Below are 18,442 nucleotides of genomic sequence, written 5' to 3' on the forward strand. Positions count from 1 at the left end.
TTTTTTACTCGTGCATGCACGTTTATTGCCGCTAGCTCTCTTATTAAATATTTTGAGTATAAGTCTAATAACATGGCTTTTTTCATGGCTCGTATACAACTCTCAACTCCGTATTTTTATCATATTGTTCATCGGAAACGTACACAAATCTCCACGAAATGACAAATTCATTTGTATTCTCTACCAGAGGCTCATCTGCTCTCTGTGTACATTCTGTACTTTTGGGATGTGCGATGACGTGGATTACATGCGCCAAAATCGTAACCCGCTGCCCATGTGAGCGACTGTCGCAGTGTACACACTACAGGGCTAATGAAGTGACCATGGTTGCTGTTGGTACATGTGGAGAATGGTTTATTTCTACCTGCGACACGAAACTCATAGCAGTTCACACCAAACAAGCGAGGTCGGTGAGGACTGAGGTTGTTGACTGAACTGGTTTATAGGATATTTTTTTTTCTTCCCATGCGGTTTTGGATTGTTGACATAAGCTAGCTGTGTTAGCCAGGCAGCAGAGCCAAACAGGGTTTCTACAGGGCTGCAAAGTCTGGGAAAGCAAGAGTAATTTTCAGGTCTTTGAGTTTGAATATTGCATAAAAATTAGGGAAAGCACGGCTTTTTGGCTGAACTGTCGAGATATCCATATGTATGTGACTGGATATGACAAGTTAAATCAAAAGAAATGAAGATGTGAGAACTGACACTGCAGGAACTGTGATCAAACAAATTAGCTTATCTTTGCTTGTTGTTTCAGAGAAGCATTTGTGTTCGACTGCACCACAGCTGAAAAGAAGCCGAAGAACACAGGGAGTGACAACAAAAGGTAAAAGTGGCCTAAATAGTTTCTGCTCTTTTCCTGAGAGCCCAGGTGTCTGTTAGATAAATGCTTGGGTTTTAACATTTTCATGAGGGTGACACATTGCCTTTGGAAAACTAGCTGCTCTGTTTCTGGTGGTGTAACTGCAGGCTATCTCTGGTCAATGACTAGTAATAATAATAATAAGATTTCTATATGTAGCGTATATTCAAAAACAGCCTACACATGAAAAACAGAATAAAACAAAATTGAATAAAAAACGATCACAGGGGAAACAACAACAAATAAAAGACAGAAAAACAAATTAATATATATCATACCACATAAAAGCCAGCCCACAAGAAGAGTGTCAAGCAAAGATTTAAAGGATAAAATCAATTTAACTAGCCTAAGTTTCATAACTAGTAATTGTGACATAAGTGTTGGTAGTTTTGAGCACAAGATAAATTTTCAGATAGACGGGTAAACACTGATGACTACAATGATTGTCTACCATACCTTGAAGACTAAAAGTTGTGTCTTCTTTTATCTTCTTTTTAAGTGATGGTGGTGCTACAGAGGAAGCAGGAAATGACAAAATCCTGGCCTTCGCTGTGTCTCCATCTGGGAATCTGGTGGCACTGACCGATGACACCAAGCGACTGGTTCTCTTCCGCTGTCAGCCATCATGGCAGTGTATAAGTACAAGGTAACTGAAGGGGGAAAAATCAAGTTGTGTCCACCAGCTACAACATCTAATACTTCTCAAACTTGACCAGCTGCCATTACAATTTTTTAAAGCCCGTTGCACAAATGCAGTCTTTCCCTGACTTGTTCACAACACTTACTGCATGGCGTCATGCCTAAGTGAGAGCAGGGATCGATATGCAGGGACACCTGTACTGCCAGTTTCCCACCTCAAGACCAAGTAACATGACAAAGAAAATGGCGGTAAGGCTTTGTTGTGAATGAAAGTAGTAACACTGCAGGGAAGGGCATGTAAAGGGAAAAATACTGTCATGTGGAGCAAGCGAGCCAGTCACCAGACTCCACCAATGACCTATTTGAATCCACAACTTTGTGTATGGTTGCCTTGCCTCACAGGTGATTTTCATAACTGCATTTCACAGTCTTCTTTTTTTCATGAAGACTGGAAACTGGACAGGTTCAGAAATAAGGGAGCTCCTCTCTGTCTGTGCAGAGAATGAAATTAATGGGCATCTGGAACAGTAAGAGATGCTGTTGTGTATGAGAATTTGACATGAGCGTGGCGTAATGAGACAGCCAAGTCTTAAGTCCTTCGCCCCATCTATTCCAGCATTGCCAAGGTATATGTGAAAAGGTACAAAATGTAGGTGCATGTGTGAATAGTGAAAATCACTGGCAGTGCCTGAAAGGTGCTTGCAGTAATTTACTGGGAAGTATATGTGAAAGAGGCTTTAGTCTTTGCAAGCAGAAAGGGAGTTCCAAGTGATGTTTGCGTATATGCCAAATTAGAGGCATGTATGTAACCAGATATGTTTTACCCTTGCTAAAATAAACTGACATTTTCCTGCAGGCGTTAATTTCCCCACCTTGGTAGTAGTGTATTTTTAGTGCCTCATATCTCAAATTAGCTGAAGTGTATCTGCCAAGGATCAATAAGATGATCAGTCCAACAGTTCAACATTTACTTCATCAGATTCTGAGATCTCTGCTTGTCAAGCTTATGTCTATTCCAAACAAGGAATGTTGGGGGAATATAGTGAATTCTTGGGACAATGAATGTAATATCACAGAATTTTTTTTAGACTCAAGCAATTAGCTAACCATAAAACCTAATAAATCTTTTCTGCTTCATTCATGTTAAGTTCACTTTGCTAAAAATAAAGCTTTGAATGCTTGCAAAGTGAATTTTAAGTGTGTTTAAAATTTTGGTAAAGGAAATAAATGTCATGTTTATATTGGTCACAGAAATTCAACATTTTCGACAAAGTAAAGTCAGAGAATTTTACATTTTATATTCTTTTGCATTTAGTACATTCAGAAAAGCTCAGCTGTTATTCTACACTCAAAGGGAATTGTTTGGAAAATCTCCTAGAGCAAGACAAATAGAGAGTGGAGGGACTTATGTAATGGCTGTCATTATTTAAAGAAAAACATTGTACTGCACTGCCCACCATATATCCAAAGCAAAGAGTTCATAGTTGGAGTGTTTTACCTGCTAGTCATTGAGATGATGTGCAGCTATATTTATAAAGCTGTGTGTGTTTGTGCTGGTTTGCCAGGTGGGTGGTGAGGAGGTGCACCTCTCTGGTGTTCAGCCAGGCGGAAGAGGAGGTGCTGGTGGCAGACAAGTCAGGAGACGTCTACTCCTTCTCTGTGGTGGAGCCATACAAAGAGGGGGAGCTGAAGCTGGGACATCTATCCATGCTGCTGGCCATAGTAAGGAGTTCTAGGCTGCATACACATGACAAAGCTGTCATTTTTGAATAACACTCCCCAAAATGTATGTGTCAGATTGCATTTTAATAGATTTTAATTGGTATATGCTTTTCATCATTACTGTAGACAAGAGAACTGTATTTCCTATATACACTATATTGCCAAAAGTATTCGCTCGTCTGCCTTCACACGCATATGAACGTGAGTGACATCCCATTCTTAAACCACAGGATTTAATATGATGTCGGCCCACCCTTTGCAGCTATAACAGCTTCAACTCTTCTAGGAAGGCTTTCCACAAGGTTTAGGAGTGTGTTTATGGGAATTTTGGACCATTCTTCCAGAAGTGCATTTGTGAGGTCAGACACTGATGTTGGACGAGAAGGCCTGGCTCGCAGTCTCGGCTCTAATTCATTCCAAAGGTGTTCTATCAGGTTAAGGTCAGGACTCTGCGCTCTTCCACACCAAACTCGCTCATTCATGTCTTTCTGGACCTTGCTTTGTGCACTGGTGCGCAGTCATGTTGGAACAGGAAGGGGCCATCTCCAAACTGTTCCCACAAAGCTGGGAGCATAAAATTGTCCAAAATGTCTTGGTACACTGAAGCATTAAGAGTTCCTTTCACTGGAACTAAGGGGCCGAGCCCAACTCCTGAAAAACAACCCCACACCATAATCCCCCCTTCACCAAACTTTACACTTGGCACAATGCAGTCAGACAAGTACCGTTCTCCTGGCAACCACCAAACCCAGACTCATCCATCAGATTGCCAGATGGAGAAACGTGATTGGTCACTCCAGAGAACGCGTCTCCACTGCTCTAGAGTCCAGTGGCGGCGTGCTTTACACCGCTGCATCTGATGCTTAGCATTGCGCTTGGTGATGTAACGCTTGGATGCAGCTGCTCGGCCATGGAAACCCATTCCACAAAGCTCTCTACGCATTGTTCTTGAGCTAATCTGAAGATCACATGAAGTTTGGAGGTCTGTAGCTGTTGACTCTGCAGAAAGTTGGCCACCTCTGTGCACAATGTGCCTCAGCATCCACTGACCCTGTTCTGTGATTTTACGTGGACTACCACTTCGTGGCTGAGTTGCTGTCATTCCCAATCGCTTCCACTTTGTTATAGTACCACTAACAGTTGATTGTGGAATATTTATTAGTGAGGAAATTTCATGACTGGACTTATTGCACAGGTGGCATCCTATCATGGTACCACGCTGGAATTCACTGAGCTCCTGAGAGCAACCCATTCTTTCACAAATGTTTGTAGAAGTAGTCTGCATGCGTAGGTGCTTGATTTTATACACCTGTGGCCATGGAAGTGATTGGAACACCTGAATTCAATGATTTGGATAGCTGAATGAATACTTTTGGCAATAAAGGGTATTTCTGCATCATATAATTGTACTGACAGATAATAGAAAAATATCAGCTTGTATTATATTACATTAAGCAATGCTAAAATATTTAATGGTGCTGACCCCTGGCTGTGTCAGCATTAGGAATTTGTGTGTGTGTGTGTGTGTGTGTGTGTGTGTGTGTGTGTCTTCTTGTCCTAAGAAGCCAGTCTGGATAAAACATATTTGTGTAGTACCAACTAAAGTAGTGTACAAGCCAGATTTGAGTAACTACTCCCTGCTGTCTTCCAGACCATGACACCAAACGACAAGTACATCATCACAGCAGATCGCGATGAAAAGATCAGAGTCAGCCACCACAAGTCGCCTTACAACATCCAGTCCTTCTGCCTGGGACATCGAGAGTGAGTGATTGAACGTAAAAGGAAAAATCCATGCTAAAACAATGCAGTGCTATTGAAAACAGTTACTGGTGTCTGCTTTTCTTGTGCTGTGTGGTGTTGGATGCTTTTTGCTCTTGTAGTTTAGTGCCCAAATAAATAGATATTTGCAATGCAGAGACAGTGGAGTGTGATAGCAGGGTTTTTTTTTTTCTTTTTTCTTTTCTTTTCTTTTTTTTTGCCATATAAAAGCCTTCATGGTGAACATCAGGTTTTGGTGTATTTGCCTCAAAATCATAGAGCAAGGGCCTCTTTCTAGACCCACCATTTTGCATCAGTGTTGAACAATCTGACAGGGACAAACGCATTCTAGAGACAGATGGGCCAGTTTCCTCACTGACAGTGTCCTTAATAGACCTGAATGCAATACAGCAAAGACATGTTGCATTTTGAGTAGAGGGCCAGTCTCTGGCTTTTCTCATCTGAGAAAACTCAAAGGCTTGTTCTTAATGGCGCAGGGTATTATTGGTGCAGGGTATTACTGAAATGAATTCTGGGAAATCTGGGAAATCTGAAGAGGATAAGGATGCAGGTTTAGGAAAAAAAAACTTTAATTTACAACACTGACAGTCAGTGACAGTGTTTTCTTTTTCTTTATGATAATACTAATATAACTTATTCATATAGCACCTTTCAAAACCAAGTTACAGAGTGCTTTACAATCAATCAATTCATACGGTGAAAATCCTTATTGATATACGTTTTTTTAAATTATTATTTTCATTTTACAAGTGTATTGATTAAGTTAAGGCTGATATCGCACACATGCACAAATGGCCTAATCAGTTATTCTTGATATGAGATTTGTGGGCTATGTTATAATGTGCAGGGTCCAATGATCAAATGATTTTCAATGAACTGAGGGAAAAATATGAGCAGGTTTCACGGGTTGTCTGAAGTGCTTCCCAATTAGCAGTTCTTGTGTCCTCACAGCCTGGAGCCCTTGTGGACTTGACATAATGATGCAAATTGCTACAGTTAACGTCACTGCACTTAACACTGAAGTCTGCAAGGGCTGAGCCTGCTATTCCTGAGTGTTGACATTTGGGTCCAGCCAGGCTGCTTTCTTCTGCAACAAGTGTTATGAAGGGCCGCTAAAACCCAACTGCTCCACTGAATCTCCTCTAGTGTCCAAGAGTAGACTGTTTTTGTACCAAGCAGCTTCAGTGTGTGGATATATGGCACTGGATGAATGCGAGGCATGTTTGCTCAGTCAGGTCTCCCTGAAGAAATCAAGTTTGATATGTCATAAGCTCTTCCCCTTTTCTCCCCACTTCTGTCAGGTTTGTCAGTGCTCTGCTGATCCCATCAGGACATCCACAGTGGCTTCTCTCTGGATCAGGGGTATGTTTGTTTTTATACACCCTCACACACCTTATCCATACACCGAACTAAAAAAAGATACCCTAAACATTCTCAATTTGATAGTATTAGGCTGTATCCAAATGTTTGGTCTGTTTTACCCCTATCAGCAAAATTGGAAGGAGGTCATGTTTTCATCCACCCGTCTATTTGTCTGTTGCGTAGCAAGATTTCATATTTTGCTGAAATTTGGTGGACAAATTACCCTGGGCCCAGCTGATTAGAATTTGGTAGTGGAGATTTATGTCATTAGAGTATTTTTTACTGTTTTTAAGTGTGTGGTATCATCCCATACATGCTCTGGCATCTGTCACTGTGAGGAACAACCTTCACATCCGGGGTCAGGTGGCAATTGGAGCGAGCAAGAAAACAGTTTGCATAAATAATACTGAACGCATCATCAGGGAAGAGGAAGGATCAGGCAGTGTGTCAGCAACTAATGTGACGTGTGTCTGTGTCAGGATGGGACCATGAAGCTGTGGGAATGTGAGTCTGGTCGTAAGCTGCAGAGCTGCGACCTCAGAGAGCCTGGAGATGCACCAACCTCTGAGTCTGAGCCACACAAGGTAAACATGTTTGCACCACAACTGTACTGCCAACAGACAAAAGCCTTTATGCCTTTATGCCTTATGATTCCAGCATTTTTTATTGGAGGTGCCAGTATTCAACTGTCAGATTTGGATGTTTTCCATTCCAAAAGTTTTTTTTAACTGACAGAATTGTGTTACAACAGCATTTAAAACCATCAAAGGAAAGCCTCCACTGAAATCCAGACTAAGAAAAATTAATTAAGGCAGACCTTTCACCTCTTCAAAATACTGCAGGGTTCCCACGTGTCCTAGAAAACCAGGAAATCCTTCAAACTTATAAACTTGTTTTAAAGTCATGGAAATTACCAAAAAAATTAGAAACCTAAAAAAAAAAAAATACTAAGTTTGGTTGAGGTTACATTTTCAAATGGTTTCCTCTACTCTCATCATCCCTGGTTCTGGAAAGTCTCCTTGGCCTGCTCACTAGTGTCTGTATGGACAGATGTCCTCTTTACAGTGACATTCTTCAAGAGCTTATTATGGCAACATCAGCTGTGCTCTGATGGAGCTCTTCACTAGCTCGTAAATTCAGCCCCTTGTTCAAAGAGCAGAAAAGAGCAAGCCTGTCATTGACAAACTTGTAGCAAGATGTTTTCACCATCTTACATATGTCTCTATATTTGCACTTCAAAGATTCGGTCACTCTTGATAAAGCATACACCAACTTACAAGACGATCCATGAAGTGTGATGATATGTTGACTCTGTAAGAGGCCATTCTTTACCCTCATTATGCTTATGCTTTTTTTCTCTTTTTAATTATTCTTCTTTATGCTAACATACACTGGATGGAGGGGACAACAGACCGGCTTTCATTTTAACACCTGTGATGACACCACACCTACATCTGTCTGTCTGTTGTGTTTTCCAGAAGCCCACTGTGTGCCGGATCGCCTGCTCCCCCGACGGACGCCACATAGCTGTGCAGTGTGAGAGGTCAGTATCCGCTGTCAGAGCAGGCTCCTGTCACCTTATTCACCAGGGGAAATATTTTCAAAACTTTTAATCTAAAATTTTCAATAGAATGGTCTGGACAGTTAGAACCCATTTTTATCTTTCCTGGATCCAAATGTTCTCATTGATTTTGACGTAGTTTTTCAACACATTTACCAGATTGGATAATGCTAATCTGGATATCACAAGATCAAATCGCCCCTCTATGTAGCCATCTGCTGGACACATAATTACTAATTTGGTAATCAAAGAAAAATTAATGATCATTATTGAGCTACCAGGATACTTTCATTCTCCATCTGCAGACATTTTTGATAACAAATCGTTGATAAGATGATAAATGATGATTTGAGAAATAAATTCTGGTCCAGCTCCTCCATAAGGTTTCAGTGGTAGTGCTAGCAATTTTTTGTATTAAATTTATCCAGCTGTTTGTCTTGAGTTTTGAAAAATAACATGTAATCCTGATTCATGCATGGATTGGATTAATCCAGGTTAAAATTTTAAAGACCACAAACTTCTCCTTTGAGTCTGTCTTGAAATACTCGATTTTCAGGTTTATTCCAATCAGATGACTTTCATCCTGGAGGATTTTAGGAAGAGTTTTGAAACACTGCATCTTGGTAGATGAAATCTGGGTGGACAATCTTCACTGATGTACACTCCATTCTGACAGCACTGACACTGACAGGCACATGATGTACAGTGGACTGTGTATCTACAAATACAAATTCAGCGCTCACTGTTGACTCATGCATGTCAGTGGTTCTTCTACTCCAAGATCCTTTTTTTTCCAGCAGCTAAAATCAAAGAATAGACTAAAATTTCATCAATTGCTTCACTGTAGTGCTGCATGCGTGTCACCATGGTTGATGACTGTCCCATATAGTCTCATTAAGGGTAATGGACACCAAAAAGTTGACCTGAAAAGTGCTTAGTGTGATTGCTGACTTGGTAATGAGACATTTCATGGAAAAAAGTTGCTGAAAGTGGTCTGAGTCAGGTTTGTAACAGTTCTGATGCGACCTTTGCCTTGACTTCAGCTGCGAGATACTTTTCTCTGTAAAGTGCAAAATAAAGAGCGAGACTTGTCAGGTGATGGATAAACTGAAAATTAACTATGTACATATCTCAAGTGAACATCTCTATTAAGTATACTTTTTTAAATATCTATATTTTTTTGGTATTTCTGCCTTATTTGATAGTGATGGTAGAGAGAGATTAGAAATGCAGGGCAGAGAGAGGGGATGACATGCAGCAAATGGCCTTGGCTCAAATTGGAACCCGGGATGTGTATGTTTGAGGGGAATGGGAAAATAGAATCTAGGTTGAAAAATGTTTTAAAGGGAGTCATTGTAACCAATGGCCTTGAAGGAGGGGTGTCTGGAAAAGAAATGTAAAAATGATTCAAATTAAAATAAATAATACATAATAGATATAGAAAACAGCTTTTTTCTGTTGGAGTAATGAATGAGTTGCTGGGTACAATTTTTACATGTTCACATCACAGACCCTACAATCACAGTGTGATTGTATGCCAAGTTTCCCAACTCCAAGTTTGTGTGAATGGCCCTCCATCACTGGGTGCAGTTTCTAACTTGTGCCCAGCAGTGAAACCTGAGCCAGTTTAAAGCAGACTGCAACAATGTATGTTATATGTTTACTGTTATGTTTATATGTTTACTGTTGTCAGTAGGGAGTTCGGTTGCCACCTACAGTATGTAGGTGGCAACTGAAGGGCAGAAGAATAGAGGAGCAGAGATTGTCAAGGCTGACAAAGGTGACAATACAACATCAGTCCAAATGGAACTAGTATCACATACGAAGCTGCCAGATAAAAATATTATGTGTAAAAAGTTTTGCATTCACCTTTTGCATTCTTGAATCTGTATTTGATTCAGTAAGTACTTCAGGAAATTATTTGCACAACTGTTGGATTAGACTGATCACCTGTTTAGACTGGAGTGAACTTAATTTGCCAGCTGCCTTTTTATGCACCACATCTGCCCTAAGATCTGGCTGCTTTGATGACAATTTCTTCACTGACTGGAATGAACAACCAAGTGTTTTTCCATTTTCCTCTCTTCAAACACGAAGTCTCAACCAGTTGGTGAACTAATCACTGAAATGTTTCCCTTGGACCTCCAGAGTGCCCACAGTGCAGCTTTTTGGTCTGAGGAAGGAGGCTGAAGAGAGGCTGGTGCCGTGCAGCAAACTGACCCTCCCCCACTGTCCCCTGGATGTGACCTTTGATCTCCAAGGCCGACTCTGGGTGCTGATGGGCTCCGGTGACACTCCGGTTCAGATTTACACATACACACAGGACTGCTGGGAGGTAATGAGTTTAGACATTTCTTTAGACATTTAATTAATGCAGCAGTTTAGCCTTTATCATTCTGCTGACTTACACACACTCCCAGATTAGCATGAAACTGGTTTCTCAGAGGCATTTTATGCTTATAGAACAACGTATACATCTGAGCTCGAATGTCTACAGATAGCTTTTATATAATAAAAGAATGAAGGCAAAATATAGACAGAGGTTAGTGCCCGCAGAGATAGAATTTGAATTGTGTAACTTTATAGTTACCATACACATGCTAAAAAATTATTTGTCATGAAAAGTTCATGAAAAGTTCTGAAAAACAACTCATATTTAACGCTTGATGACAGCGTGAGAACAGTTCTGCAGTCCAAAATGCCATGGTATGCACAGACAGTGTGTTTAAATGCATGTGCACACACAATTATTTATTCAGTTTAGGCTGTTTTTTGGGGCTCTTGTTCTCTGTGCAGCTTGACGCTGAGAGCCCTGAAACGACCAGAGTGACTGAAGCCCTCAGGCCACATTGGGAGACACTTAAGGGTGAGTCATCACGCTCTTCTTTCTCTCACACACAAACACACTCACTCCTCCATGTGACCTTTTGACCTCTCATCAATGCATCCTCTGCATCCTCCACCTCTCATCACCTTCCCACTCGCACTCTCTAAAGAGCAGAAATAACTGGAGGTGTCAGTCGGCCTCGCTCTCTCCAGCCCCCACCCTTCTTCTGCCACAACCGCTCTGCTGCTGGTTAACACAGGGCGCAGGCCTTCGTTTTATTCAAATAGCCTTTAGTTCATTGTTATTTTTTCCACCAATGTATGCTCTGACTAGATTGTTTGATTGGCACTGGGCTGGATTTGTATTTATCAAAGGTGACTTTTTCTGCTACTTGGACTTGTTTAAAGTAGGAAAAGCACATGAACTAAATAAATCAAATGTCAAACCTTTAATTCTGAACTGAGGTCTTGACATTCACATGAACATTTTGACATTTATCTCAGTATTTTATGAAACTGAGTAAAATATCACTGGTAGCATTTTGTCCTAAATGCTTTACATGCATTTTGAAGCTTTTCAACTGCACACTTAGCAGGGCTGAACAAGTAATCATTTTGTTTGAAATGGCAATAAGGCCAAGTGCAATATCCAAATTGCAGGAGCTGTAATTTTTTGATAGAGGTGAAAGTGTTGACAAAACATTGTTGTAAATTAAGTATTGTGGTGCTATAGAGATGCCCTGGCTTACACATTGTATTTTCCAGATCAAAGAAACATGTTTGTTTTTTGTCAAGACCCCAGAAACAAAATCACGCCATCATCATTTAACAGCTGTTTCAGTGAAAGTGAAATTATAATGCAAAAATGATCACTCCTGCCAAAATCGTGAATCATATCGCAATTGCAATATCTGGAAATTAATCGCATTATGATTTTTTAACTAGATTGTCCAGCCCTAAAACTTCGTAGAAATAATTAAGATGTGTTAGCTGTGTTACAAGCAAAAAAAAAATTGGATCGGGTGTCTTGATGCATCAATAATTTAACAGTAGACAGTGTAGGGACCAAAATGAAATAGTTGTCACTTTAACAAACAAAGCACAACAAGGAAAAACATTAATGGCCAGGAAAATCTGAGAACCCATTTAACTCACATCATGTCAGGGTGTGTGTGTGTGTGTGTGTGTGTGTGTGTGTGTGTGTATGTACTGATATGCTGCTGTTTCACCCACGGTGTGTCAGGGAACCATCACAGACTGGAGGTTTCCAGTCTGTCTCCCTTCACCCAATGCAATATCCATTTAGCTCCCCTGTTAGGGTGAAGGGAGAAGGGGAAGATCACAGCAGATTGGAAGAAGTGTGAAAATATCTTTTTTGGGGTGAACTGCCTCTTTAAACTTGCGGTAGGGTGCACTTTTACTCAGCTCTCATAAACAGTGAATGGAGGTGAGCCGTCATCCTTGGTTAAACTGTTTCCCAACCCTTCTACTGTCCTGTTTTCCTGACAGGTGCCGCCGGAGCCGAGAGCCGCTTCCAGCACCTCTACAAAGTCAACTTCGACAACATGGCGTCGTACATGCAGAAGAAGCAGCAGAGGCTGGAGCAGCAGAAGCAGCAGGGGAACAAGAGGCCTGCAGGCAGCAGAGCCAAGGCTGCCAACGGGGCCGCCAGCAAAAAGGCCAAGCAGGACGAGGCAGAAGCAGAAGCAGACGCACAGTCATCAACCTGAACCAACAGTTTAGGAAACAGTCACATTATTTAGTAATTATTTTCTATCATAGTTTGGGCTCACTCTGAGTTGAAAGTGTGCATTGATGAAGAACATGGAGCTATCTGTGATTGACTCATCTGTGTCAATGTATTTTCTTTTTTTCTTTTTTCTTTCTTTCTTTTTTTTTTTTTTTTTTTTTTACAGGAAATTATGTTTGATATTTAACAAAAAATGTGGCCACCATATAAAACTGAGCTGCCGCTGTCGTGTTTTTTTACTGAAAATCTACAGTATGTCACTGGATGTTCGGGGCTTAACATTTGTCCACTTTAACATCTGACCAGTCATCAGTCATGCAGCCTCAACACTGTGTTTTTGTGGACCATTCCTCATGCTGCCCTCTTGTCAATTTTCAACATGTCACTTCCTTAGAATCACAAATCGACTCATTCCTTCCCTGTCCCAGCAGCGGGCTTCCAGTTCCTTTTAACTGTCTATGAATGTGTGTGAGAGAGAGATGGCCAGGTGGAACATGTTAAGCGCACACAGACACACACCCTTTGTTGTTGTTTTTTGGGGTTTTCAGAATAGTTCCTCCTTCCATGGAGCCAGATGTCTTTGTAGCAGCCTAAACATCAATGTGACTTGCCTTCATTTGATGATTATCTGTGTTTTGCATGAGAAACTTGCCATGAGCAGCTTCCTGTCAGATGGGGTAGGAGAAGTTCAGAGGGTGAGTGTCCACAAACATTAGGAGTTGCTGTTGTTGTTGGGAATGCGCAAAGCAAACAAGTAGTGGAGCAATATCGAGGTTCAGCATGTTTCCTAAACATTATGCAACCAAAACACTGACCCTCAGACACTGAAATAAGACAAAAAACACTTGGACTGGAACAAATCTGGAGCCAGTTTGCTGGCTTAGTAATGTGGACTGAAGTCCAGCAGAAAGGGGCAAGAGGTGAGCAAGGAGGACAATATAGTAGGTTTAGTGCTCCAACTAACTGTGTGCCCATCTTATTAATTAGCTGACCTTGTAAATTATGAACACTGGTTATGAAAAGTCATTGTAAATTGAATTGTCATGCCTTAGAAACTGGCATGACTTCCTTTTTTTCAGTACTTTTTAAATGTATTTTTCACTTCACAATTTAGGTAACAATTATGCAAAGACAAAACAGTCCGGACTAGATTTGTAATTAAAGTAAACCTTTTATTTTTGTAGTAAAGAAAAAGGTTACTAAAAATCTGTACAGTCGTAAAAAACAACCCAACACATGTAAAATAAAAAAAACAACAACACAAGATATAACATATCTAAAGATCTCACTGAAGTAGTCTGTGCTGTACAAATGTTGACACTCCCTGAAAAAGGCTTTGGGTGGTCCGCCCTGGTCCTTGTGTGAGTCCATCAGTAGTTCAAAGCGCCTCCTGGAACCCGCTATCTCAGACCCATGACTTTTCTGTGACAGGTTGTCCTGCAGGCGCAAAAGGAACCTCCCAGGATTTCCCAAAATTCACAATCCTGTCGGTCATTCCGCTCTGACAGGCTGAGGTGAAGAGAGCACGGTGATGGAGAGGCCGGACCCGCCTGATAGCTCCTGTTCACTTTTCATCACACTGATGCACTCTTAGGCTTTACTCTCACTGGTGCTGAAACACACACACAAACAATGTCATGCAAACAAAAGTCATGAGGTTCTGTCAATTAATATGAATACAACTGAAGTTCAATGACAAGAGAAACTGGAAACCTGTGCTGTAGCTTACCTGTTTAAAGCTTTCTGCTACTTCTTCTTCCCTCCCATTGGTCAAGTTCTCACTTTTCTTCTCTGCACCTGAAGGAAAACGTCGCTTGTTAGGTATCAACCACAGGTCACTCCAGTATCAGTCAAACAGACATACATGCATTCGTACAAAACCCTCTAACCTCATTCATGGCGTCATCAATCTGTTTGAGTTCTTCATATCTGTCTCTTGACTCTCGGAGTGGCTGCACCATCACCTCCTCAATCTGAGGGAACAGCTAGTGCACACAATATACACACACACACACATACACACAAAGTATCATCATCAACCCCAGCTCTGCATCACCTCATCTTTGACAGCATAACAGATTTTTATCATTTTTGGTCATCCATATGACCAAACTTGCATTATCCCATGAGCTTAACTGCATTATATACATTTTGGACAACTGGAATAAAAATTCAAAATTCATTCTATAAGAGAGATGTGCAAAGGTTGGATACATCACTTTGAAGACAAATCTCTAAGTTGAAGTCGAGAGCAGTGAATTTTAATTGAATGAGCTGAACCAGACTAACTCATCATTACCATCATATGTTTTAACTGCCAAATTTTAACTAAAATGACACAACTATCACCTTCATCAAAAGTGTCACCATTATCCTGTTCACCACCAATTTCAACATCAACATTTTCACCAGTATCACTGAAGGCATCATCATCATCAGCCACACTCACCTTCATTACAGTCTCAAACATGGGGATGAGGACGAACTTGATGAAGCCTATCTGAGCGGTGGGCTTGGTGACCTTTTCTCTGTCCATGAAGGGAGCCACAGGCAGGCCCTCAGCCTTCTCTCTGTCGCTCTGAAAAACAGACGATAACGTTTTCATTGTCTAATTAATGGTCAAACTAGGCTATAAAACTACAAAATAAAGCACAATCTGATTTTTTAAAAAATCCTTAATTACTGCAAAGTTTTCAGTACTTAAGGTATCTTCCACAAACCCCGAAAGGTCGGCATAACAAATAATAATGCTTATTCTGGTTTATACAAAAAGGATATTTTTTGTCATGAAAATGGTTTCATCCATATTGGCTTTGAAAGAATACCTGCATGAAATATTCCTCCAGCAGGCAGTCCACCCAGGGCTCTGCCACCTCCATGGGCCGCACCTCGTTGGAGATGTCGCAGCACTTGATGAGCACCATCTTCAGCTACAGAGCACACAGGGTCAGAGGGCAAAGGTCACCACCAGAGGAGAGGAAAGGAGGGGAATGTCATGCATCCAGTAAACGAGTGAGGCCCTTGCTGTAACTTAGCCACAGTGGGTTCCAATTCAGTCTAGCAGTTTGTAGCATCAGAAAGGTGAACAAAAATGAAGCAACATTGAACAGAAATGTTGGCAGCTATTTTCACATGAGGGTCAACGCCTCCCCCTAAGCCACATCTACTGTAATAATTCATCACATGTGACCAAATAATGATGTCTTTTCAGTCACCAGCGATGCATTATGTATCCAAAATAAGCTGTTTTCAGAAGTTTTCATGGCAACTTTGCCATTTCTCAATGTTTAGTCAACTGACACTCCTGCTACAACGCTAATGAGCCATTCAAATTTTCATTTAATTTGAAAGGGTTTTATGCCTGTGTAACGAGAGAGCAGCAGGAGATATCACAAAGCTCATGGTCAACATGGGTGATTAATTCCAGAAGTTCAGTTAACTGTGAATAGAACTTAATGGAAAGTATTTCACCCACACAGTAAAACTGCACAAGTACAGAACAAGGCTTTCCCATACAATTCTTACAGTAGTGCAACCACACACTCTGCAAATAATGAATGTGTTGTTGAATACTTGCGTGTACATTATGTATTAGAAGATTTTTAGTGGTTTGTTGCTGTGTTATTGTGGACTTAAAACACCATTTCACATGCTGATACACAGGAGGAGGTTACTGTAAAGTTTAATAACTATATTTTACAGGCAAAGGTTATAGCATCAAAAATATGCAAACACAGCATCAAATAAAACACTGAATACAACCTCTTTTCCAAGTGCTTGCTACATGTGTAGGGGGAAAGAACAAGTGATTTGATCAGAAATGCAGTAATAGGAGTGAATCAGTGCAGAGCCTGTGTGACAGCTGATGGAAACGAGTGATGAAGCGTCCTTACACAAGTGACGTGCTCCTCGTCTGTGTAGTCGAAGCAGTCGACTTTCTGCTTGAAGGAGTCCAGGATCTCGCCGTGACGCGCCATGTCTGTGGCCAGGATCAGTGTGATGGTGCCCTGACACACAGCAGGTGAAACAGCAGCATATCAGTACACACACACACACACACACACACACAATGCCTGACATGATGTGACGCTGAGCCAAGCCTCAGGCACCTTAACACCACCTCACTTTATAACAACAACCTTTTGTTTTCTCTCCTCTTTTTTCGTTTTTAAATTGGCCAATATTTTGAGTGCTGTTTCTGCACTGATCGCCTGTCATCAAACAGTGTGGGCAGGACTGTGACCTCTCTCTCCTTGGATTTCCTGTTAGGAGTTTTGGCACTTTTTTCTATATCTATCCGACCATCACTGCTTATGCTCACAAACCCACTTCTTCTTCTGTTTACTCAAAAAGTATCTACTTCAGATTTGCTCTAAAAACAATACTTTTCTTAATAAAAGCACATTTTAGAATACGTGCAGCATTTTTGTGTTTATGTTGAGTCATCTTTTAGATACCAACATAATGATGTCCTCAAATAAATAAAAAAAAATGGAAAACTGATTTCCTTGTTTAACATTTGAAGCTTGGAATATCTTTCAGTGCTACTACTGCTATGTACTGCACTAATAATGCACGAGAAACACACACACACACACACACACACACACACACACACACAGCCCTACCTGGCGTATCTGCTGAAGGCCTCGGGGTCGAAGTTGGGAGAAGTATGTTGGCAGTCGGGCTGGGAGAAATCTGGAAGGCCACGGCGCAGTGGTGGTTCTCCAGGGGGGAGATGTCGTTGTAGCGCACAGCGAGCTCCGTCCTGGCATTGATCTGTACCTACAAGAAGAGAAAGAGGGAGGGAGAGAGGGAGGAAAGAGGGAGTGGAGGAGAAGAGAGAAGAAAAAGAGCAAGGAAAAGAAGGGTGCAGAGATGAAAGAAGTGAGGAGAAATGAAGAAAAGGGATAGACAAAGGAAGGGTGGGAAGTATGAGAGGAAGAGAGGATGCAGGAAGGCAAGGAGAGGAGGGAAAGAAACAAGGGATGAATGGAGACGAAAGAAAGTGCAGAGAAGGAAGATGAGAGGGAGGGGAAAATAAAAAGAGAATACAAGTAAGGAAGAGAGGGAGAAAAGGAGGAGGGGAGGATGTAGTTAAGGAAGGATGGAGGGAGAAACGGCAAAAAAGCGGAAAAAATACAGGGAGAAAGAGGTGAAAGAGGGAAAGAGAAAGAGGAAGGGAGGATGCAAGGAAGGAAGGAGGGTTGGAAAGAAGGAAGGAATGATGGAAAATGTCTGTCATTAACAATTCCTGCTGATCTGTCAAATGGGTATTTGTGTGTGTGTGTGTGTGTGTGTGTGTGTGTGTGTGTGTGTCTTACGTGTTGTTGTATCCGGGGTGATCCAGATCATGACACACAGCAGCTGTCATGAGAATCAAAATGTCCACCTGAGTGAACTTCTCCTAGGAGACAAACACACACACACACACACACACACACACTTAAGTCTCTTCCTGAAAGGTAACTTGCCATATGTGTGCTAGTGTGTGTGTGTGTGTGTGTGATACTCCACACTCCTCCTTCTGTCACCTTAGGTTTGTGGTATATGCAACTTCCTTTTTCTGCATGTGTGTGTGTGTGTGTGTGTGTGTGTGCGTGTGTGTGTGTGTGTGTGACCTCATTAGCACATCACTAGAGTGGATGCTTCATAATTACCCATTAGTCCTGCCATGATTAAACCTCCTGTGAATAATTGTGTCTAAAAACAGAGGGAAGACAGGAGAGGGAGCATCTCCAAGGGAGGAGAAGCTCTTCTTTTCCTTTTTCAGACATGCATCTCTCCTTCGTCACGCCTCCTCCTCATCCTCTCATCCCTTCTCCCCTGAGCTCGCCAATTCCCCCGTCCACACGCTTTTCCCAGCACAATTTTCCCCTCCGCCCCTCAAAATCCAACTGGAGGCTGCCTGCTCACACATTCTGCACAGATATAGATCTAT

The 18,442-nt window shown here is 41.4% G+C and overlaps 1 protein-coding gene and 1 pseudogene across 1 annotated transcript; one reads left to right on the forward strand and one right to left on the reverse strand.

The window, feature by feature from the left end:
* Positions 1-246: 246 nt before the first annotated feature.
* On the forward strand, positions 247-13,378 carry LOC115372508 (tRNA (guanine-N(7)-)-methyltransferase non-catalytic subunit wdr4-like). The gene is made up of 11 exons (XM_030070477.1): positions 247-406; positions 755-823; positions 1,359-1,505; positions 3,064-3,220; positions 4,872-4,984; positions 6,304-6,364; positions 6,844-6,948; positions 7,843-7,907; positions 10,074-10,260; positions 10,722-10,791; positions 12,261-13,378. Exons 1-11 carry the CDS (start codon positions 324-326, stop codon positions 12,479-12,481), a joined length of 1,278 nt encoding a protein of 425 aa, XP_029926337.1. The 5' UTR covers positions 247-323; the 3' UTR covers positions 12,482-13,378.
* Positions 13,379-14,271: 893 nt separating this feature from the next.
* LOC115372939 (high affinity cGMP-specific 3',5'-cyclic phosphodiesterase 9A-like) overlaps positions 14,272-18,442 on the reverse strand; it is a 32,832-nt pseudogene continuing 28,661 nt past the window's right edge.

This window comes from Myripristis murdjan, chromosome 15 (genome assembly GCF_902150065.1).
Source record: "Myripristis murdjan chromosome 15, fMyrMur1.1, whole genome shotgun sequence".
NCBI classification, from domain to species: Eukaryota; Metazoa; Chordata; class Actinopteri; order Holocentriformes; family Holocentridae; genus Myripristis; species Myripristis murdjan.

What these genes read in the sequence shown, in the direction of transcription:
- LOC115372508 (XM_030070477.1), top strand. Translation starts at nt 324, where the DNA reads ATGGTTGCTGTTGGTACATGTGGAGAATGGTTTATTTCTACCTGCGAC. An exon ending in GGCTTCTCTCTGGATCAGGG is followed by an intron (nt 6,365 to 6,843) that starts GTATGTTTGTTT and finishes TGTCTGTGTCAG; the next exon opens with GATGGGACCATGAAGCTGTG. An exon ending in CTGAGTCTGAGCCACACAAG is followed by an intron (nt 6,949 to 7,842) that starts GTAAACATGTTT and finishes TGTGTTTTCCAG; the next exon opens with AAGCCCACTGTGTGCCGGAT.